The 23,546-nt window shown below is 30.9% G+C and overlaps 3 protein-coding genes across 3 annotated transcripts; all 3 read right to left on the reverse strand.

The window, feature by feature from the left end:
• Positions 1 to 5,918: 5,918 nt before the first annotated feature.
• LOC104881027 (AP2/ERF and B3 domain-containing transcription factor At1g51120-like) lies at positions 5,919 to 6,848 on the reverse strand. Its single transcript, XM_019226086.2, has one exon. It carries the CDS (start codon positions 6,846 to 6,848, stop codon positions 5,919 to 5,921), a length of 930 nt encoding a protein of 309 aa, XP_019081631.2.
• Positions 6,849 to 12,837: 5,989 nt separating this feature from the next.
• LOC100259474 (probable enoyl-CoA hydratase 2, mitochondrial) lies at positions 12,838 to 17,832 on the reverse strand. The gene is made up of 8 exons (XM_010659592.3): positions 17,513 to 17,832; positions 17,256 to 17,425; positions 15,978 to 16,052; positions 14,770 to 14,860; positions 14,607 to 14,658; positions 14,213 to 14,316; positions 14,068 to 14,144; positions 12,838 to 13,186 (listed from the first exon to the last, which is right to left on the reverse strand). Exons 1-8 carry the CDS (start codon positions 17,652 to 17,654, stop codon positions 13,010 to 13,012), a joined length of 888 nt encoding a protein of 295 aa, XP_010657894.2. The 5' UTR covers positions 17,655 to 17,832; the 3' UTR covers positions 12,838 to 13,009.
• Positions 17,833 to 19,230: 1,398 nt separating this feature from the next.
• On the reverse strand, positions 19,231 to 21,550 carry LOC104881023 (uncharacterized). The gene is made up of 4 exons (XM_010659582.3): positions 21,500 to 21,550; positions 21,301 to 21,337; positions 20,409 to 20,683; positions 19,231 to 20,134 (listed from the first exon to the last, which is right to left on the reverse strand). Exons 1-4 carry the CDS (start codon positions 21,530 to 21,532, stop codon positions 19,421 to 19,423), a joined length of 1,059 nt encoding a protein of 352 aa, XP_010657884.1. The 5' UTR covers positions 21,533 to 21,550; the 3' UTR covers positions 19,231 to 19,420.
• Between the last annotated feature and the right edge of the window lie 1,996 nt (positions 21,551 to 23,546).

The raw sequence follows: 23,546 nt of genomic DNA on the forward strand, positions 1-23,546 counted from the left end.
GGTTGGCATATATATATATATATATATATTTTTAATTTCTGAAGACTGAGGAGCATCTTCTTCCTAAGATAAATGGTTTAGTTGAGATTGTGTGGACCAGCTATGTCTTCCTTATGGGCACTGAAAAGGTGTTTGAACTTCTTCTGCTTACAATAACATATTCACAGGAGATCACATGACCGCAGTGTGGGCATCTCCCCTCAATCTGAATGCCAATATCACCCCCATAACTTCACCAAGATGATGGAACAACAAGCCCTAGCATTGTCCCTCGAACTCTCTTTTGGTTTCTAGTGATGTTAATTAATTAATAAACTCAGCTCACCATTTATCTGTTAAACCTATACCCATATATGGACAGACAAAATTTGGATTTATATCCAATAAAACAAATGGGAAAATGTAAATTATAGAGAGATGATTCAAACCCATAACCTCCTATAAAACTAAGCTATGACAACAAATGGGGAAAATAGCTTGAACCCATGACCTCCGGTAGCACCAAAATCTGATAACAAATGGGGGAAAATGCAAATCATGGAAAGATGACTTAAACCCATAACTTCCTGTAAAACCAAGCTTTAATGCTATGTTGAATTACTAATTTTCCTAAAAAGGTATTAAAAGAATGAGAGAGAAAAAAAATCTATAACATAGGGTTTGCCCACATAAAATGTAGATGGTTTTGCTTGTGGCTGTTATTTTTGGGTATATATGTGTTGTATGTTATAGTATTATAACATTTGGATGTAAGTCTCCCTAGATATATCCCTGAGTTATTCAGATGTCTACGATTGAGTTAATCTAAAGTTTTTTAAAATCTATTTTAATGATAACAAAATAAAGGATTAGAAAATTATATAAATTGAAAAACATTTTTGGAAGCTCAAGCATAATTTAAAAATCTTGATCATGCTCCATTTTCAAAATGTTTTTCATCCTAAATTTCTATAAGTGGGCCTTCAAATACAAAAATTTTGTGAGATTTATTGGCTAAATTGATAAAAACCTATCGTTTTTAAAGCGTTTTTCAATGCCAAAAAGGTTTCCAAAGTAAAAAAGAAGGGCACATAACTATCCGGAGATGATCATTTAGTGCATGAAAGTTCACATCTTAAGACTTTCTAGTATAAGCAATTGATTGGCCGGTAAACCATTCCCATACTTAGAAGGGTGCACAATTTAGGGCAACAAGCAGTGCCCATCGGTTGAGTTGCTGATCAATTGCTTGGTCAATATAAGTGTGCAAGAGTTTGACCATTTAATCTCTCAATGGTGACTTGCAAGCTTATGGACATCATTTCTAAATCTTTCAACTCTTGAATGTTAATTCTATCGATTATTAAGAGTTTTTAATAATACTCCTTATGTGCATTTATTTCAAAATTTTCAAATTTTCCTTGATTTCACCTTTGAGCCTAACTACTTTCTTCTTTGTGATATATTCTAAGCCAACTCTTATAATCTATCATTTGTTGTATCTCCTAGCTCTATGAGACAGGGTTTCAAAGTATTTGGGAGAATACTTAAAAAGCATTTGAAGAGTTTTAGTTGAAGAAGTTCTTGCTATATATACAGTGGAAAAACCTCCAAATTTAGGAAGAAGTTGGAGTGAGTAGACGTTGCTAGGTAGTTGTCAAATTATTATAAATCTTTGTTCACATCTTCTCTCTCTCTTGCTTATTGTTTACTTTATTGTGCTACTATTCAATTAAGCTTTTTAAATGTGTAGTGAATTCTAGCATGTTTAAAATTTGACCAACACCCAATTAGCCATCTTCTTGATATGTATAGTCAAAGTAGGTTAATTAAACTTCACTTAAACATGGATATCCATTTATGAAAAATGTGAATAAGGTCTTTCTTACTCTACTTTTTGACAAAGGTATGCACTTGGATAATTGATTGTTTCACTTCTTTTAAAAGAAAGAATGTATGTTTTCTTCATCATAATAATTATGCTTAGATGATCCTTCAAAGTTGTTACCCTTATTAACACGATATCTTGATGCCAACACACATGTATGAATTGGAAGCAGGGTTTTGGGAGTCCAAAATGGACTTGACATCGAGTATTTCAAAACTAATTCAAGGTTCTTTGTTTGATAGTTAGAGTTAAGCTTATTGAGGTGGGATAGACATGAGCTCATTTTGATCACAATGAGAGAGAGGAAACTATAGTGATTTTGTGACACATCATCTTTAAAGGCTTTTGCGTCATCTTTGAATGATTAATTAATATAAAAGTAACTATTTTCTAGCACTATAAGAAGACTCAATTTTTTTACCAAATGAAATTCTTGATCTCTTTGACTTGATCCTACTATCTCTCTTTCTAATTCCATTGTCTCTCACGTTACTTCACTCTCTTCTCAAACTCTTAAACTTCACCTTCACACTTAATTGATGTTCTACTATAGTTAAGAATCTGATTTCAACAAGCTTCATGTGTTAATTTAGGATTATATTTTAAATTGTTTTTTTATCCATGATAAATAGTTTGAGGTTGATTAAAATTAACTTATAAGATATTATTTGAATCAAAGGAAAATGAATTTATAAATTCTCTATTATTTAATTAATAGTTTTTCTATTTGTTAAACATAAGAATTAAAATCATCAAATTCATTAACCTATTCAAGGAAAAACGAGAATGAAAATAAAATATTCATTTTATCTTATTTTATTTTATCATCTTATAAATTCTCTATTATCTTATAAAATAAAATAAAATTCCCAGATACCAAACATTGTCTTAATTTATTTTATCTTATTTGCCTATGATAAAATTGACGTGTCGTGCCTAGATACCAACATTCCCTTAATACATTATATTTTATATCATTTGCCTATAATAAAATTCACCTATATATATCACTATTATTTTATGATATATTTTATAAATATTTTTAGTTTATTTTAAACTAAAAGTTCATCTATTTTTTTTTACAAATGAGTGATATAGAAAAAAAAAAAAAAAGAAGAAAGATGGAGGATAAGAATAGTTTTATGATTTATGGGTGAGTCCGTACATTTAAACTTCTAGAGCATATATAGAAAAATGGTATACATGAACTTTTAGAGTGTACATGGAAAAATGGATAGATGATATATTCAACGATTTATCCTATTCTATATTTAGTTGGATACGATAAAATAAAAGTAATGATATAATTTATCTTATCTTATTATCAAACAAATATGAAATATGATATATTATCTTATTTCATATCCTATACCATGTGATATCTAAGCCAAAATATGACTTAAAAGATATAAGATATAAAATTACAAAAGTATATAACCATTATTTCCTTGTATTTTATTTTTAAAGTAGGCTTTTAATGTACCACATTTGAGTTCTGTTTATTTGATTAATAGGATCATTTAAGGCATTCATTTTGAAGAATGACCTCCTCTTTTGAAAATATGAAATACAATTTTTTTGGACAAAAATACTCTTCAATAATTTTTAAATTCCTATCTCTCATCATATATATATATATATATGTATATATATTATATCTTTTAATCAAATATTTCTTTAAGTTACAATTTAATAAAGATATCAACCAAAAATTAACCACATTTTGCAAGCTCTCTATTGAAATTAAAATACATAGATGATTAGTTCATTTCACTATTTTTTGTAAGGTATTTACTTCTAGCAATTAAAAATCCTGCATTAATTGCTGCTTTAACTATTATTGAGGTTGATAAGATTATGAATGATAAAATAGATACTAAGTAATGTCATTGAATTACATTTAGAGTGTGTTTGTCACTTACTCAAATTGCTTTTAATAGAAGTGTTTTCTTTAAAAGTTTTTTTAGAAAAATTGTTTTTTAAGAAAACATTACAAATGATTTTTCAATACTAGAAGTGATTTTTTTTTTTTTTAGATTTAAAAAGTTTTTCTTTAATTTTGTTTTTTTTTTTTTTTTTCAAAAACACTTTTTTGGCTAAAAACACTTCATAAAATTACTATGAAATGAACTCTTAGCTTACTTCTTTCTTTAATTTTTTGGTTTTTATAGGTGATGTTACATTTATATTTTCAAGTCCTATTATTTATAATCTAATCATATTTATTTGTATTTTTATACCTTAATTTCATTTGTTTATTGTTTTTATATATCCTAATTCTTATTTTTATGTATATAAAAAAAACCTCAATTAGACAGACATACATAACGATGATGATGACGATGATGACGCTAAGTTGTAAAACTTTTTATTGAAGTTAATGATCATAATCATGATGAATTGTAATATCTATCATTTGAGATGAGAATGAAAAGTGATGATGAATTGTAAAATTTTTCCTACACAAATATTGAATCCATATGTATTTATGTAATTAAAGATGATGAGTTGTAAAATTATTTAATTTTACCATTGTTCACCATCATCTAAAATCAAGACTATATATGTATTTGAGTAATTAAAGATGATGAGTTGTAAAATTATTTAATTTTACAATTGGTCACCATAATCTAAAATGCAGACTATGTATTTGTGTAATGAAAGTTTGATTTATAAAAATTTTACATCTCATCATATTTAATTACAAAAATACGTGTGGATTCATTTGCAGATGAAATGTATTCATTCTCATATGTGTTTTTGTAATTAAAGTTCGATTCATTTACACATGAAAACTTTGCATAAAGATATAATCGTGTTAATAATTAATCATCTTTTTGCTAAAAATAAAAAAACATTTGTAGAAGGAATCCAAATGCTTAATTACTCTTCCCTCTCATATTCTTGAATTATTTACCATTTTTAATCAAATTGAAAATATTATGATTATGTTTGGTTCTCGAAAAATTTAAATAAAAATGTAAGGGAAAGAAAATAAAGATTAAAAGTAGAAGGAAAATAAAAAATAGCTTCAAACTCAATCAATTATTTTGAATGCTCTCCAAACTTATTTCATTAATATCCCTTCCTCATACAAAGATTAAATAATTTAAAATATATAAATTCTTGACGAATTTTAATCAAATTTGATTTTCTTTTGAATTTTTCACAATGGAATCAAGTATTAGAAAACCATTTTTCGTAACACTTTTTTTTTCTCTCTTCTTAATACTTTTCGACAATCAAATATAGTTTATATGATCGGTCAGGAAGAGGGATTGAAAAGGGTTTTTTTTTACCCATCCTTTGTCTTTCTGGAATAAATTCATCTGGAGAATAAAAAAAAAGATGAAAATTAAAAAATTAAAATTTATTTTCTCCTCTTGTCCCTAATTTTTTAGGAACCAAATAGATATTTTCCATATATCATCAATCAGACTAGACTAGCATAACAAAAGGGAGAAGTTTTATTTGTTCCTCATTGTCTTTAGATGAACTTGTTGTATCATTTTCTATTAAATGACAGTGGATGGAGAGAGAAGAAATTAAAATCATGAAATTAGTACTAAATGGAAGTGAAATTCCATTCTCATTCCATGCTATTATGTATGCAACAAAATGCCAGGAATGAGGGACAAATGGAATAATTTCCCACTCAGCAATTCCATTTCCATCAGACAAACAAACTCATTCATTTCTTTATTAATGGACTTGGTTCCAAGCACAAAATGCCAGAGAACTAATTTTTTTGTGCCATTGCACAAAGAGAATATATATTAAAATTGGAAACAACACATTTCACAATCTTGTGAGGCTTAAAACTGAATTGAGCACATCTAGAAAGAGAGCTATGATTAGTACCATAAAGGAAAATTCCCAATACTACTCAATCATGAACATTGAGCACAGGAAAATCAAACAAATCAAGATGACATGAAAGCATGAACAGGTCTTAGACAACCCTTCAAACCAAAAGATGAGAAGCCCATAAAGATAAGAAGAACCCTTCATGAAGGCAACTTAGGAAGAGAGGGTGGTGGCTTGGTGTTGTTCAACCAAGTTTTACACCAAATAGCACAAACCCTTTGTCTGCTGCCTCTTTTTCCTTGTCATCAACATCCATTCCATTGTTACTGTTTCCTCCCACACTGATTTCCTCTCCCATATGCTCACCAATGGCATCACTTTCCCAATCGCCACGGTCTACATCTATCATGAAAAATGCACTCTCTTCAAACTCCTCTTCAATTCCACATCTATAAAAAGAGATAGTCTCTCCTCTTTTCAGTCTTTTTGCATTGACAAACTGTTTCCAGCCAGTTGTAAACACAAAGCTCTGATTGCTCTCCCAACAAGAATATCGGAAAGTCCAAGGAATGCCATCCTTATCATAGAACATTAACTGGACAGATTCCACATCACCTGTGATTGGCGGAAAGTACATCAGTGCATATTCCTTAGGGATGAGTAGCCTAGGGTGCTTGGCAACATCTCTTGGAGTTAGCGCCTTCTTAAAAAGTAGTTGATAAGAGATCCCTTGTTCACACATCGGGTCACTCGCATAGTTCATTATCAATGATTGATCTGCAATGAAAGTTGCAAGGTTGGATGAGTAAGACTTATCTTTAATCATTTTGAAAATCTCACCGATGGAGTAATAGCTCTGGAACATGATCTCTTGAGGGCTATGATCAGACCAAGGGAAGTTGAGGAATGAATCTCCTTTATGGAGCTTGAGGGCTGCTGTATCATAAGCTCTAGCTGCCTCCTCTGCAGTCGGAAATGTCCCAAGCCAGACAAGCTGGTATTGGATGGAGATCCGCGCACCCCAGTTGCCACTGTGTAGCAAAACTACCCCTCTGAACCTTGAGGAGCGATGATCATTTGGTTGACTGAGGCTGAAGCTGTTGCTCGAGAATGATCTTTCTGCCACCATGCCAGCTCTTGAGTAAGAAATAGTACTATCCATCTCCAGCTCCATGGACAAGCTTCAAGAAAAACACAATTAGAGCAAAAGGAAGGAGAAATGTGATGATTTCAAAAAGAACAGTTTAGGCTTTGCCTATTTGTAATTTGATAGAGGTTTTTCTATTTAATTTGTACATGCAAATTTGCACTAATTATGGTAAACCTAAGCTATAGAGACGAATCTAGAAGATTTGCGTCCGGATTTGCCGGGGTTATACTTTTTCTTATATGTACATTAGTATAAAAAGATGGAATAGGCATTAATGGGCTTTCCATTGTGACGCCTCAAAAAGAAGTAAAATGACATGTAGAAAATGTATGTCCACTGGCCGATGTTGTACTTCTAACTTACCATAAAAAACCTTCCATACAAATTGAAATTAGAAAAAAAAAAATGAAAATTCAATAGTCTATCTCCATGTCTTACGAGTTAATTAATAGGCATTAATGGCCTTCCCGTTGTGAAACTACAAAATGAAGTAAAATGGCATGGTAGAAAACCTATATGTCCACCAGCAGACGCTATTACTTCTAGCTTAGTAAAAAAAAATAATAATAACTTTCTAAATTTTTTTTAATAAAGGGCTTGAATTAAAAGTGCCAAAAGACAGGGAAAAAAAAACACATGAAATATACAAACAACGCCCAAAAAAACCTAAGCAATGAGGAGAAGAAAAAAATCATCTCCTTACTTGACAAACAACCAATCTATGAAATCAATTAAGGACAAAGTATGATCTTTTATATACACCTTAATCCAATTCACAAAAGTATATAATAAAATATATTTAATTATTTAGTTAGACCGCTCAACATCGTTGAAAGTTCTTCCATTTCTTTCCATTCATAAAGTCCACATTAAACACAAAGGGGCAGCCCTATACACCTTTTCCCTTTTTTACCCACAAAAGAGTTGTATCATCCTAGAAAATCCCTTCTAACTGAGAAATGTATAACTCATTGCACAGCGAAAAGGGAAAAGATCAAAATCCACAACATTCTAGCTTTGCCACAAAACAAGAGTAGGTGGTTAGTAATTTTCTCATCTTCTTTGCATAAGTAGCATATATTTGGGATATTCTAACCCCTCTTTTTTCAACTGGTCTATGGTCAGAATTCTGCTTCAAGCAAAAAAAAACTCACCCTCACAGGGGCCAAGACTTCCAATTGATACTCCATGGGAAAGGTTCTCTAAAAGCCCTTGTGTAGAAGTAATAAAGGGGCTTAATAGAGAATTTGTTGTACTTACTCTCTCTAGCTCATAACGTCCTCTACTTCTCTTCTCACAACCAAGGATAGTAGTTTGCGAAACAAAGCCTCCACTTTCCCCAACTCCCAATCGTATTGAAAAGCGAGGACTCCAACTAGCCAAATCCTTGTCCTCCTCCCAAGCTTCTGACACCCAACCATTTTTATTAAATGCCAAATGAAATAAGTTAGAGAAAGCTTCTTTCAAGGTTAGTTTCTCATACCACAAATCTTTCCAAAACTTGACCCTTCTCCTATTCCCTACCATAAAGTGGAATCTACATCTTAATTCCTCCTATTCATTTCTGATGATTTTCCACACTCCCACACCATAACCTTCTCTTACTCCTCTCAAACACCACCCCCCATCCTTTATTCCATACTTCCTTACGATGATTTGTACTTTCCAAAGGACTCCCCTTCTATTGCAAATCTCCAACTCCACTTCCTCATAGCAAGGCTTTATTTAGGGCCACAAAAGTACAGATTCCTAGGCCGCCCTCCTTCTTATCCACACAAACTAAATTCCAATTCCCCTTTTTGTTGCAAATTTCCATAACAATTGAAATTGGAAAAAAAAAAAAAAAGGAGAAGGCACAAAGACAACAGTCTCCATTGTCCTACAAGCTGATGGAAAAGTGAGAATTTGAAGAGCAGATGAAACGAAAAAATTGAAAGCGGAAGATAATCTATCTATTGTACTAGATTTGCTACCCATATATAGTTAGTTCATCACCAAAAGGTTGATATAAAAGAACAGTCATGTAGTTGGGTTCTTAGGATTTCCATTACTGAAGTTTACGTACCACAATGTTAATCATGCTACTAAAGTACAATTGTTTCATGTATGGAAACTTTGTCCATGACTACCTCGTCAATTAAAGTCGATAATCTCTTATATGACATTGCAAGGAAATAACAGTGCAGCTAGAATTTCAATAGCTTATTGTCATTGATTTGGGTCTCTCCTAAGCACTAGCACAACACTAAGACAACTCAAGCTTGCTTGATGAAGCTAAGTTAATCTTTCCCCAACTTATACTAAACTATAGTTAGGCAATTCGGAAGCTAAGACTTGAAAAAGAAGAGAACATGCTTGAAAGCTTGAAAAAATGCAATTATATAGTTCTCAAAGCTTTACAAGGAGTGTAGCTTACAAGATCTATTGTCTTGGCCAAATGAGGATCTCTCCTAGCTAGTTAAGACAACTAGAGTGTTCTATAGATCCTGAGGTTTTTGGAGGACCCTGCAACCACCTCCCATAACATCTGCGTTATGTAGAGTATCTACACAATTCCTGAGTCTTCTAGATATTCCTAGTCCCTTTAAGAGATTTTCAGTCTAGTTTGGTCAGTTCCACATAACTCTGAAGAACTTTACTCTTCTTTGGAAGCTTGTGGAATATTCTGGTATTTTCTAGCAAGCTCCAAAGTATGCCTAGCAAGCTCCCAAAAAAAAAAAAAACAAGCCTGACCAGTCTTTTTTTTTTTTTTTATGTAGAGTCCTGAGGAGCAGGGATAATGTTGAAAACCTTCCTGCTCCCCTGCATGAACGAGCAGGCGGTAACATTATGCTTATAAACAAGTTCTGGTTCAGGCTTTCTTTAGAATGAATAACTATCTCATTAACTTGTTTCCTTACTTAAACAAGAAGACTCACTTGTCAATCAACTACCTTTCTTAAAAAACGAAAAAGAAAAATCAAGAAGTTAGACAGAATAATCAAGAAGTTCAATGTAAGTGTTCTAATAGGACTCTCTAAATCTTCAATATCTACAAATTTAGTTAGACGTATCTTTTGTTTCTGATTAAAAAAAAAAAGAATTAGCCTACTAGATTCCCATATTCAAGATTTGGATTATGTAGGTTTCTCAGTCATATAAGAAACATTTAAGGCATGGAGACTTAATCACTTCTTTTTTTAATGGAAGTCATTAAACAGAAAATGCACTAACTTTTGTTGAACTGAATCAAAACTTTTTCATATCCTTAGTAACTCATGCTGTGAAATTCTAGTAGTTTCACTATCTAAGTTTGCATTATACAGAAGATTGAAATTTCCAAATGGAGCTATAATTATGGGGATCAGATGGAATATTCCTTAAAGTTATGTTTGGTTCTCGGAAAATACTAAGGAAAGAAAAAAGAATATAAAGGAAAATAATTTTTTCATGTTTGGTTTCACTATAAATTTTTTTTAAAATGATTTAATCTTTATATAACGGAGGAAATTAAGTGTGTTGGAGTTGGGTTTGGGTGCCCAAGTGGGCTGACTTGACCCGACCCAACCCAAATAAGTGAGAAAATGGGGAAGCAGTTTCTGGGAGTTTCATAATTACCCAGAAACTGCCACTATTAAAAATAAATAAATAAATAAAAATTCTTTTTATTATTATTTTTTTTCTTTGAGTGAAATCTCTCTTGGTGAGAATTCTCTCCCTAAAAACCTAAGAGAGATATTTTGGCTTCTCTCTCCCTAAAAACCACCAATAGAAGAAATATGTTTTCTTTTCTCTCTGAGAAACAAAAAGAATAAAAATATAATTCTTCTAAAGAAACAAAAGGTCCTCTCTTGAAGTTATTCATAGTTTTCTATGTGAAACGAATGTTACAGCTCTATATGAGAAACGAATAATTCTCATATTCGTAGTTTCATTCATGATTTGAGACGAAAAATTTGGCTAGTGAAACAACCAATGCATAACCTAAGGCTAAGTTTGGTTGGTAGGATAGGATAGGATAGGATATGTATATCGTAACATATCATATCCCATTACAAAAGATATGCATATCTTAAGATATGATTTCCTATCCTTTGATATATATATAATAAAATATGTTATATTATATTATATTATATTTATATTTAATTTGTGAAATAAATAAAAAATAATATGAAATATTTATTATTTTCAATGTTTAAAATAAAAGTTATATCACATTCAAATATTTTCTATTTAAAAAATGAAAATTTTGTTATATTTAACAATATTTATTATTAAAATATTTAAACTTTATAAATAATTTTTTTATGTTATGTTATTTAATATATAAAATAATTCATATATCATATATTAATATTACTTTATAAATATCTTTTTAGCTTTTCCTTTTTAATCATAAATTTAATTTATAATAAAAAAATATTTTGTAAAATGAGTATATAATAATTATAAAAAATAAATTTTTTCACCACTTATTATATCTCATATTTGGTTGAACATAAAATAAGATAAGTGATGACATAATTTATCATATTTCATCATCAACTAAACATGAAATATGATATAATATCCGCTATCTTATCATATCCTATGTTATATCTGACTAACCAAATATGACCTGAGGTTACGTTTGGTTGGTGGGATATGATACGATAGGATATGTATATTTTAGGATATCATATCTCATTAGATAAGATATGCATATCCTGAGATATGATATCTTTGAATATGCATATCCTACAAACATGATATTTTAAAGTAGCATACCTAATAGGACATGTTATATTATATTTATATTTAATTTGTGAAATGAATAAAAAATAATATAAAATATATGTTATTTTCAATATTTAAAATAAAAATTATATCATATTTAAATATTTTCAATTTAGAAAAAGGAAAATTTTATTATATTTAACAATATTCATGATTAAATTATTTGAACTTTACAAATATTTTTTTTTATATTATGTTATTTAATATATAAAAATAATTTATATATCATATATTAATATTATTTTATAAATATTTTTTTTAGTTTTTCTTTTTTAATCATAAATTTAATTTATAATAAAAAAATTTATTTTATTCATATTTACTAATGAATAAGGCTCAAAAGGAAACTCACTTTCCCAAAGAATAGTTTACATACTGGACTTGGCTATTCTTTTTCTTCTCGCCATAATTGAAACACCAAACAGAGGCTGCACTCACTATTTTGAAACTAACTTTTTATTTTTATTTTTAACTAGATTGCTATTTGAAACTTAAGGTGAAAATCAAATAGTGTAACGCACTTTTTTAGCAGCTCACTTCTCTTTCCATCCCTAGAAATCCTTCTTTCCTCTCACCCCAAGTTGCAGGTTATCATTCTCCCTACAATATTCTCATTTCCCTCATTGTTACTTGGCCACTATGAAGGCTGAAGCTAATAACATCATTCATCAGTGGAGAAACAATCAAAACCTTTCTTCCAATGACAATGTTGAAACAGAGGCAATATGAACCTCATCTGTGAACTCGAAGGTGAGTTGAAATGGCAGCTAATGAATCTACATGTCAAGAAAGTTGAATCCATCTGAAGTTGATGCAAGTGTTTTTATTTATGTTTTGAATATTTTTTTTTTAGTTTTTATTTCTTATTTCATAAAAAATCCTAGCCTACTAAGGTAAATTTAAGTTGTAGATGACGAGTATTCATGCCACCAATGCTTAAGTAGGGTTATTCTTGTAGTTTTTTAATGGAAAATAGCTAGAGATTACTAAACTGGCACAATGTGGAAACCAAAGGTTTGATTGACTTCTCGAACTAATCTTGCAAGCATTTAGTGTGTGTTTGATAGTGATTATAAGAAGTATACACTTGAAAATTTTCATTCTTTAAGTATTAAAAATATTAAAAATATTTCTTATAATCACTGCCCAACGCACTCTGAGAGTCTGTTTGCCATTGATTCCAAAAAACACTTTTAATCTTTCTAACACTTTAAATTTTTTATCCTTTTAAGTTTTAAAGTGCGTTTGATAATGATTTTATGAAATATTTTTAAAATAATACTTGAAAAACGTCATAAACATTTCCTATAATCACTGTCAAACACATCCAGGAGATAAACATCATGCAATGAACATTGTTAAAGCAAGGGTATTTGCAAAAGTCTTTTATTTTAATTCATGGGTTCATGTAGGCATCTTTGCTACTCTTATTCACCATTATATCTGGGCTTCCGCTTCTCGGCAAAGGCTGCCAAACCTTCTAAGCGATCTTTTGTGTTCAGAAGTTGTTCATAACACTCTTCTTCCAATGCCAAAGCCGATTCCATATCTAACTCGAGCCCCTCATTGATAGCTCGTTTTGCCATCCGCAATGCTAATGGACCCTGTGAAGGATATGAAGTCAGTTTGAATATGAAATTACTATGCATCACTTAAATGCTATTTTTATAAACAATAGAATGACTTGTACGTAACATGTATTTTCTGCAGCCAAGCATCGTCTGCTACAATACAAGGCCTTGCTGATAATTAAAACTTGTAGAGAATTATGGTTGTTGCTTAAATATACAACAGATGAAGCTCTTGCTCAGAGCCAAGTTTACATGCATTCAGATCCAAATACAAACAAATGCATATGATGCTATAGGAAGCCAAGTTGGCATACATAGTGGGAAGTTCCACATATATCCAAAAGATTAAGGACCATAAATGTAATGATGCTAGTACTCTGAATGGCTTTACTAAAATTGCTATATATATGATAAGTGTGCACTTATGGTCATGGGCACTGGGATTGGTCTAACATTGAAATTTGTGCAATCAAAATGCATAAAAATTGCCACTAGGATTCCTGATTTCATGAAATTCTAATTATGATATAATAATGAAATTTGCGCAATCAAAATGCATATAAATTGCCACTAGGATTCCCGATTTCATGAAATTCTAATAATGATATAATAACAATAATAATTTTAATTTTGCATCAAAATTTGGCCCTTGAGAATCCACTGGCTGATCCAAAAATTGGATGGCTCTGGTTTATAATGTGTTACTTTACATGTTAAAAGATTTTTATGAGCGAAGGCAAGGATTGCAATCATAATTTCTCAGCACATGAAATCAAAATGTGATGACAGAAGGTCCCCTCATTGTGGTATTAGTCTGGTTGCTATGAGACTGGTTCACTTTCAAAAGCCATGTTGGTGTCTCATGTCTTAAGTTTTTCCTTAGTAGAAGAATCTGAAAAGATAAAGATTTGTACCTTCTGATTTATATGCTGAGCAATTTCAAGTGCCTTCAAATGAGCTTCACCAGCAGGAACACAGTAATTGACTAATCCTACAGCATAGCTCACTTTCATTGGTAAATATGGAGCAAAAATTAAAGTAACTTCAAATAGAACATACCTACTGACATTGCATCCCTGCCACCAACTTTCCGACCAGTGAATATGAGTTCCTTTGCAATTGATTTTCCAACCAATCTTGAAAGTCTTTGAGTTCCACCAGCCCTGCAAAAAGAAAGGATTCTGTGAGGTTCATGCTGAGAAGGACAATGTTAAAATAGTCAAAGTATATTAACAATGGCACTATAACTGAAATGATAAGCTGATTAGGTACAGCAATTCCCCGTCTGTCATTGGCAAGCAAAGTACATTCAAAATTGGTAATTTCTCCAATAATAGTTTGAAATAGCAAGAAATTTAGGTAACTTCCCCATCAAACAAGATTCAGGCACTTTGAAATTCATAAGGAAAAAACAATATAGGTTACAGAATGTTAAATGAGAGTAAGAAGATACCCAGGAATTATAGCAAGTCCTGTTTCTGGTAAGCCCAATACCGCATCTTCTCCTGATTCATTCAACGTGAAAACAAGAGAATAATAACAATCAGATTTCAATTTAAACTGCCAGGTATTTTAGGAATACAACAGACAAAATTAAGTATTAGATCCAGAACTACCACAAATCCGAAGATCACATGATAGAGCCATTTCTAGCCCACCACCCAGTGCTGCTCCTTCAATAACAGCAATAGTAGGAACATGGAGTGCCTGTACAAAATAAACATAAGAAGCTTGTACAAATGTTCAAGGAGAAGGCAGACACATGGAATGCACAGAAATAAAGACATCCGACAAGGAACATAGAATGCTGGTACAAAATGAATATAAGTAGTTTGTACAAGCAGTCAAGGAGAGATAAAAACAAATAAGGAACTAACATATGAACATGGAAAGACCAAAATATAATGAAAATAAAATGCACGCACCACACTGGCATTATAACAATAGACTAGAGAGGGAGAAAAAGCATCAATATAGAAGAAAGCCTCATGGTCCAAAACTGCCTCTAGAGCATTCTTGTGAATATGCAAATTTTTAAATATGCTCAATGTGTGTACATATAAGTACTAAATCATATGAATTGGGATGAATATGCACCTGCCCTTAACCATGAATTGTATCTGGCAACAACCAAAAGGAATATCTTTTTTTTTTTTTTTTTCATAAGCACAAAGATGTTTTTTTTCTTTGATAGATAAAGAATCAAATTGTATAATAAGCACAAAGATGATATTATAGAAAGGGAAAAAAGTGATAACGGCTAAAAGGAATATATGTAATAGTATAATAATTGATTAAGTTTTTAAAGTTAGCATAATTATAGGTTTGTATTTCTAATGGCTAAAAAGCAAGGCATTATCTGATAAGTTCATTGTTACCATATATTTCACACTCTAACACCCCCATGTGCACAAACATACGCATAATCATGTTAAATACATTCAGATTTAATAGAAAAATAATATATACATCTGCAAAAGTTTATAATTGGTTATGAATTTCAATGTGAATATGATATAACTATAAACTTTTGCAGACATATATATTTTTACAGCATTTTCACAGGGGATAAAACTAGAGTACTTAAAATCTCAGCTCTTGACAATCTAATCTTCCAACTAAAGAAAATTTCTGCTCTTAAATATCTAATCTAGAAAATTTCTGCTCTTAAATATCTAATCTACAAAATGAAAGGGAGCCCACTACCTTTATCACAATTGATTTTACTATCAACCTTGTATTTGATTGCATATATTATTGTGGACCATCTGTCTGCAACTTAAGGTGCATATTGAAGGCATGTTGATGAATGATGAAGACTCACCTCTAATAATGAGAATGTGGAGCGCAATGAGTTGACAAAAAACCGAGTCTCAGAAGGATTCATTGTTTTGCGTTCCTGTCAAGTCCAATTTATAGCAAAGAACTACTGTTGAGCATATGAATAAGCTGCTGTATAAGGTTGTTCCTAAGGAAAAAAAAAAAATCAATGCAAGCATAACTGAGAGTAAGAGATCAATGTTGACTGGCCAAAAGTTGAAATTAAGACAACCACGATTATAACCAATTTGTGAAACAACTATGGGTTAATAGACAAGGTATCAGTGGTGGCTCTTTAGTTGACACATTAGTCATCGTATAAACATACATGTAAAAGCTTAAGGAACGGAAAAAAATTTCTATTCCAACTTCATATGAGAAAGCCAAAAGGCTTACAGATCCTGCAATAGAGAAAAAAAAATCAATAAAACAAGGCAAAAACAAACCATAATATTTGGTTCACTTGTGAGGAAGCAAATCTAGTCCTTCATTTCCGCTAAAACGCATAACCCATCTTTATTTTCCTTTTCGTTTTTCAAAGCACCGCACCTAACTTTCCTTAAACTCCTTTTACTCTGTGGGAAAGAATATCCATAGCTTTTCTATTATAAAATGGAAATTCCATTGAGACAATATCATAAATCTTCATGCTCTATATCACTCAAACCTCTTAAGACTGGCATAAGAAATGGATTTCAGAAGCAAGAAACTATGCTGAACAGTGAATAATATGGAGGATTGAAGCAGTCCAAGATTATAATCATACCAATTTCACAGAACTATAACTTGAGACAGTGCTATATAAAGGTGCATATAGCTAAGGCTATCAGAGGTGTCATCCTGCAACTCAACATTAGTCCAATTTCTAGGATTTAATACTGTGATCAATAAAACCCAAAGGAACAATGTTCACATCTTCACAACCACTTCTATTAGAACATCTTTAATTTCTAATGGTGTGACAGTTGAGAATTTGAGGGCTTGCCCATACCTACTCCAATTCAAAACCCTGGTGATCAAATTCAGCTTCACATTTACCTTTCTAGTTTCTACAATTTCCTCACGAAGAAAGGCCCATTCTTTACACCTGTAAAGCCCCTTGTAAATATCATACAATCAGTAATTGGGTAATCTTTATTTTGATTTGAAAAATCCCCTCATCAAACATACTTCCTTTTCAGAAAACAAAAAACCCCACTATTCAATGTGATTAGTTCCACCTATTCTTGAAAGCAAATCAACAAACAGCTGAAGCCCAATACTCGTAGCCTAATACTTTTACCTTCAAATCAGCACCTGCACAGAATACCCTGGGAACTGAACTACTTAGCATGACAACATTAGCAGACGCGTCTCTGTTAATAGCTTCAAAAATGTTTTGCAAACCTCCCAGCATCTCCTTCCCAATGGCATTCTTGGCTTCAGGCCGATCCAAGTGAACCTCAACAATACCTGAAAAATACTCAGTTCGGTAGTTGAATCAGATTGGATTTCTGGACAGACAGAAATTCAATTCAATGTTCTCTTTTTCATATTTACCAGAATCGTCGTGGGAAAGTCTCTGGACTCTAACTGATTCAAAAGCAGACTGCAATATGAGAGTTCTACAACTCTGGTAATGGTAGTTGAATGAGAAATTTCTGCGGCAGTGGTGATAGAGAGATATAGCGAACACACCCATTTGATTATTGCAGCTGCAGACACCGAGGGTCTGCGAATTTTCACGATTCTATACGGGATGTGAGTGCCGAATCACAATCATGATCAGCAAGTTGTTCGACCCTTTCACCTGTTTGGATAAAAACGCGGCGTTTCACGCACCAGTTTTTCCCACAATGTGTCCTTCGTTTTTCCTTGGAATTATTTTATTATAAAGATGTTGCAAAAACTTCTATCATGTCGCCATGTTGGAATTTGAAAAGTAAAATATTTTTGAGATCAATGTTCTTTCAAAATTTATTGTGATCATATAAGTTTTTAAAATTTGATTACTTTCATAAGGAAAAAAAAAAAGAAGATTATTTTACAAGAAAAAAAAAAGTAAAAATAAAAATATCTTTCACCAAAATAAAAATAAAAATATTTTTTATAAAAAATGGGCTATTTTTTAGGTGGAATATGAATGATTAGATTTATAGATTTGAGATCATTTTATTTTTTATTAAAAGGGTGAAATAATCTCAAAATTGTAAATCTAATTTCTTCTATATTTGAACTTGAAAAATAACTTATTTTAACATAAATTTCTTTTATTTTTTATTATTTATATGTAAGTGTTAAAGAGAGTTTATATATATATAAACAAAAAAAAAGTGTAAGGGCATTTTAGTTAAAATTAGTATTTTTTAGGTTGAAAACCGGAAAACTAGATTTGCAAACTATGAATTATTTCACCATTTTTAACAAATGATCCTTAAAAAGAAAATACTCATTTTGAACATTTTTATATTATTTATTTATTAAAAAAATATCATTTCCTCCGCATTCCTAGTTCATTTTCCATCTACATATCATAGCTACCTCGCTCTCAAAATTTACACTCTTGTTATCGCTTTTCTCTCTCTCTCTCGCTCTTGGTTTACACTCTCGTGCTCTTATTTTTTTCGATGAAGTTCAAATTCATAGTAATGATTAACTTGTAGAGATTAATCTCTTATTTATCATAGTTTTCTTGTCTTATATATATATTTTTCAAGATTCTTCACATCCTCTTTATTTTTTTTTATTTGTTTTAATAGAGGTTTTTTTTTTTTTTTTTGTAGTTGTTTTTGTTACAATTGAACTCTTAAAATCATAACATGATCTAAAAATATGTTGAATTTAATATATGAGAAGGACAAAAAAAAGGGCATATCAGTCATGTGTAAATTTTGATAAATACTTGTCCAATGTAGTATGTTTTCTATATACACTCTGGTGCATTTGGCATGTAGGAATGATAATGGAAATAAGATGAGAATAAAGAGGAATCATAACACCATGTAGAAGAGATGAATAAAAATCCCTCTTCTTATAATTTTGATAAATATCCATGTCCAATGTAGTCTTTCAATCTAATTTACAAGTCACATAATATGACATCCACATCAAATTGGAGGAAAAGTTCCTAACGCTATATATGTATGAATTTCTCTTAACCCTGTAAAAGTCTTTTAAAGCCGTGAGGACTATGGATCCCAAACGGACAATATTTACATGATTAGAGCTCCTATGAGTCCAAAATGGACAATATTTACATGATTAGGAACAGACTATTACACATAATTTTGAATATTCCCTCTTATTATAAAAGCAATGGATCTCGTATTAGTACCCACTAATTTTATTTCCTGTGGGCTTTGTAGGTTGTACAATTCTTTCAGTTTTTAAGGATGACAGAATAATTGATACATAGAGAAGATGGCCATTGCTTGACATCTGAGTTTCTGTCTTCTCAAAATGATGTTTTCATAAGCGATGAACCCATTGCTCAAGTCGAAGCTGCTTCAATGGTGGTCCAAGATCTGGCTTGCTTTTCTGGGGACACTTCCATTTTCCAGCTATCTCTGTAACATCTGAGTGTTGAAGATTGGTTTTTTCTGACAATACCTTCCTCCTTTCCCCAACATTCTTTTCACCAGTTGACAAAACCATCCCTGTATTTCTCGAACTCACCAACTGAAATTCTTGTGGCTTATTAAGATGGTTATGATCATTCTCTCCTCTGCATCTGTTTTTCCTGGTAGAAACAAAACCATTTTCTGCTAATTCTTTTCCACCATTCTCCTTGTCATTGCTCACCAGGCTTGTCTTTTTCCTAGAATCCCCATTAACTACAATCCTGTCTGAAGCACATTCAGATGATACAGGACCAACTCCTTTAGTTGGGGAGTTAGCTTCTGAGTTCCTTTGGATGAAACCCTTCCTTTGAACCAACTTTATTGGAGATCTTCTGCCATTCTTGCCAATACCTTTGTTAGTTTTCGAGCATTTCAGAGAGAATTTCCCTTCCAACTCTGGCAAAGAATCTTCATTATTCCTACTTGATTGCTTGACATTTTTGGTTGGCTCAGTATCATGGTTTTGCAGTGTGCTATCAGCCCAGCCTTGATCACTTATCTTGCCGGAGCACAAATCATTCCAACCATACCGGTCTTTATTCCCTTCATTATCATGATTCCTCTATAAATTTCAAACAAGAAAGGGAAAAATTGCTTAGCCAAAAGGTCTTAATCATCTGCAATCTGACAATTAACTTAATCCCATAACTATTTTTGAATTCACATTAGTCTTTATCAAATAAATTATAAAACACAGATGAGCAGGAACCCAAGTCATCATTGTGCCACTAAGCTACAAACATGAAACCCAGATCAGAATGTTCACTATTCTTATGAAAATCAAATATGAATAGAAGAAGAAACATAAAAGAGCAAGAGAAGATCAATGAGAGTACCTCATTCACATAGGGGTTTTCAAGCTTATCATCTCTTTTGCATTCAACAAATGCATTTGGACCTGTCTTCTCACCAGAAGCCAATTCATCTATGAGTTCAGTGTTCATGAATTCCCCCAAATTCTCATCCTTGACTCTGTTGCTCTCTTCAGTATCAAGCTCCTCTTTCTCACACTGGCTTCCCTTAAAAGAAGAGCACCCGAAATCATTGAGAGTATCCGATGCTGGGGATTCATATTCATAACTTGAGAACCAGTTTCTGATGTCAGGAGGCTCTGATAGAAGACAAAATACATCCAGAAGTTCAGAACTTTTTTTACACATAATTTTTCAGTAATGCAATGTCTGTTAAGCAACCAATTGACAAAAGTATAAGCTGTTAGGACATCAAGCCAACTTGGGCTAAAACCCCAACAATGTTTGGTTGCTGGAAAAATGTGGGGAAAGAGAAATTAAATAAAAAGAAAAAAGAAAATTAACTTTTTAAGTATTATAAGGCCTTCACCGTTAGGACTGATCATCTGGTCAGACATGAATGCCTAGCGCAATTATTTGGCTTGGTTAAGATGGACCGTCTCGGACTTAGTACTAAGAAAAATGAAACAAGAGATTTTCATTTTCTTTTCTTTTTTTTCGGTTTTTTGTCAGTTCTCTCGGCAGCCAAACAGATGGTACTCGTTTAATTGCTGAGAAAATGTGAAACAGGAAAATAAACTAAATCTTTAAACCCAACATTTTCCATTGTTTGAAACCCCATAATACAAGTCCTGTCTTTGGCCTTAATTAGGTGAAATTTCACTATTAGCAGAATCTGAAATTTTCTGAGCCCCCTTTCTTCTACTTTCTCAGACATCAAACAAAAGATAAAATCCAGCGGAGTCTGAAGGCATACCAGAAGGAAGCGAGAGCGAGAACGAAGAACCCAGAACCTATAAAGTAACGAAATTAAGGCAATATATGAGAGTTTTTAAGGTTTCAACCCTCTGTTTGGTCGCTGAGAAGCTGAAGCCTGTAGGACAGATTCTAATTTTTCTCGGCAACCAAACAGAAAACAGAAAATACGAAGATAGTAGAAAAGGAAAAATTGATACCTGGGAATCGAAATTGTCTTCCTCTTGAGGCATTTGGATGAGAAAAGCGTAAGAACTGGAACGTTCCCCGTTAGATAATAGATTTAGTCGTTTTGCCCTTTTTCAAACTTCCCGGCAAAAATTGGCGCCAATATTGTTTGGAAAATAATATTTATATTATCAATTTATTGATTTTAAATTTTTTTATCTAAATTAATTCTGTTAATTATTTTCTTGAAGAAGTTCAAGCTTTTCAAAATAGAAAATATAAATTTTAAATATTAAATTTATTTTAGGATATGTTTGCTTTCACTTTTCTTTTTAAATTTTTGTTTTAATGATTAAAGTTTTGAAAATAATTTTAAAAATCATATTTAGGGAATGTTTGGTAAAATTTAATACTTATTACTTAATGATTTAAGTTGATTTTAAATTAAATTATACTTGAGTTATTAATTTAAAACTCATTACTTAATTTTTACTTTATGTATAAGGTTGTTTGATAAAATTAACTTAAAACTTATTATAAATCATTAAATTAATATATTTATCCTTATAAATTATAACTATGACAAATAAGGTAAGTAGCAATGGAAGTCATGGAATAGTAAATGAGATCATGAAAGTATTTAGGGCAAATGAGAATAAAAATAAAATAAAATAAAGATGTGAATTTAATAATAAATTCGTTATGTTTATTTATTATTTAAAGTTATTTTTAACTTTATATTATACTATTAAGTTATTTTACAAAACATATTTAATTTACTTAATGACTTAAATTAAGTTAGTTTAAGTATTAAGTTGGTTTACAGACACCCACTTAATAATTTATTTTTGTTTTTTGTTTTTAAAATGTGATAACAAATTACAAAACTTCAAAAAAAAAAAAGAAAAAAAGTATTAAAAAATTTTATACCCAAATTTTTTTAAAAAAATTGTTGAAGCATATCAAAAAATTATCAAAAAGGTTTCTCTCTATATATATTTATAAATTCTAGATGAAAAGGTAAAAAATATTGGCTATAAAGTGCTTTTTTTAAAAAAAATAAAAAATTGATGTATTGTGCAATGCTTTTAATTCTAACGACTTGAAAGCTTGTTTAATTAAGATATTCTAATTTATCTTAAATTTTAAATAATTCAAATTAAAATTTAATCGAGAAATTGCAATTTTCTTTGGAGAGAAGAGGTTTTGTTTTGTTAATAGTTCAAATTAAAAAGTGTATAAACAATAAGTAATTAAAATTTAATAGAGAAAATGCAATTGTCTCCTAAAATAAGCCATATGATTTTGCCATTTTTTGCAATCAAAGACAACTAATAATAATAATAATAAAATAGTACAATAAAATTAAAGAATAATTGAAGTATCCAACAAAAAACATATACATATCATAGTTGAATTAAATAAAAATTAAAATGCCACTCAATTAACCATTCATAATAAGAAATAATGACTAATAATATGATTAAGTCTACTCAACAAGTTGAAATATTATATGGGTAAAACGGTCAATAATCATAGTGCCACAGCCTTGAGAGCTACAAGTCTACTATGCATTAACATTCCCTTAAATTGTACAAGAAATCTGTAAGTGCTATATTTTAATTTAGTTGATTTAATTATTGTGTGTTATATTGATTTCGGATTCTTTTGAATTAACTAAGCAAAACGCTAATCTCTAACTAAAAAAAAATAAAAATTAATATAAAATTGTTAGGATAGAACTATTAAAAGTATGGTATGATCTAATATAATAAGTTTTCATTGATATGTTTGTATATTATGATTTTTGGTTCCTATTTATATTCTTATTTACATTAATTATTGTTTGAGCTAGCATTCGCATTTGTATTATTTACATTATACATGACTTAGATATATTAAGAGTTATATAGAAAATTCAAGTCACGAGTTCTTTGCAAGATGATAAATTATTTATAGTTGGTTTATGGAATTAAACAATTTATTTGATACTGTAGTGTACCACGTTTTAATTAGAGACAAAGTTTATCTTGGTAATGTTGGGCTTTGTGGAGCCTAGTTTTGTTTGATCCGGTTTGA

The sequence above is a fragment of the Vitis vinifera genome, chromosome 2 (assembly GCF_030704535.1).
Source record: "Vitis vinifera cultivar Pinot Noir 40024 chromosome 2, ASM3070453v1".
Lineage (NCBI taxonomy): Eukaryota > Viridiplantae > Streptophyta > Magnoliopsida > Vitales > Vitaceae > Vitis > Vitis vinifera.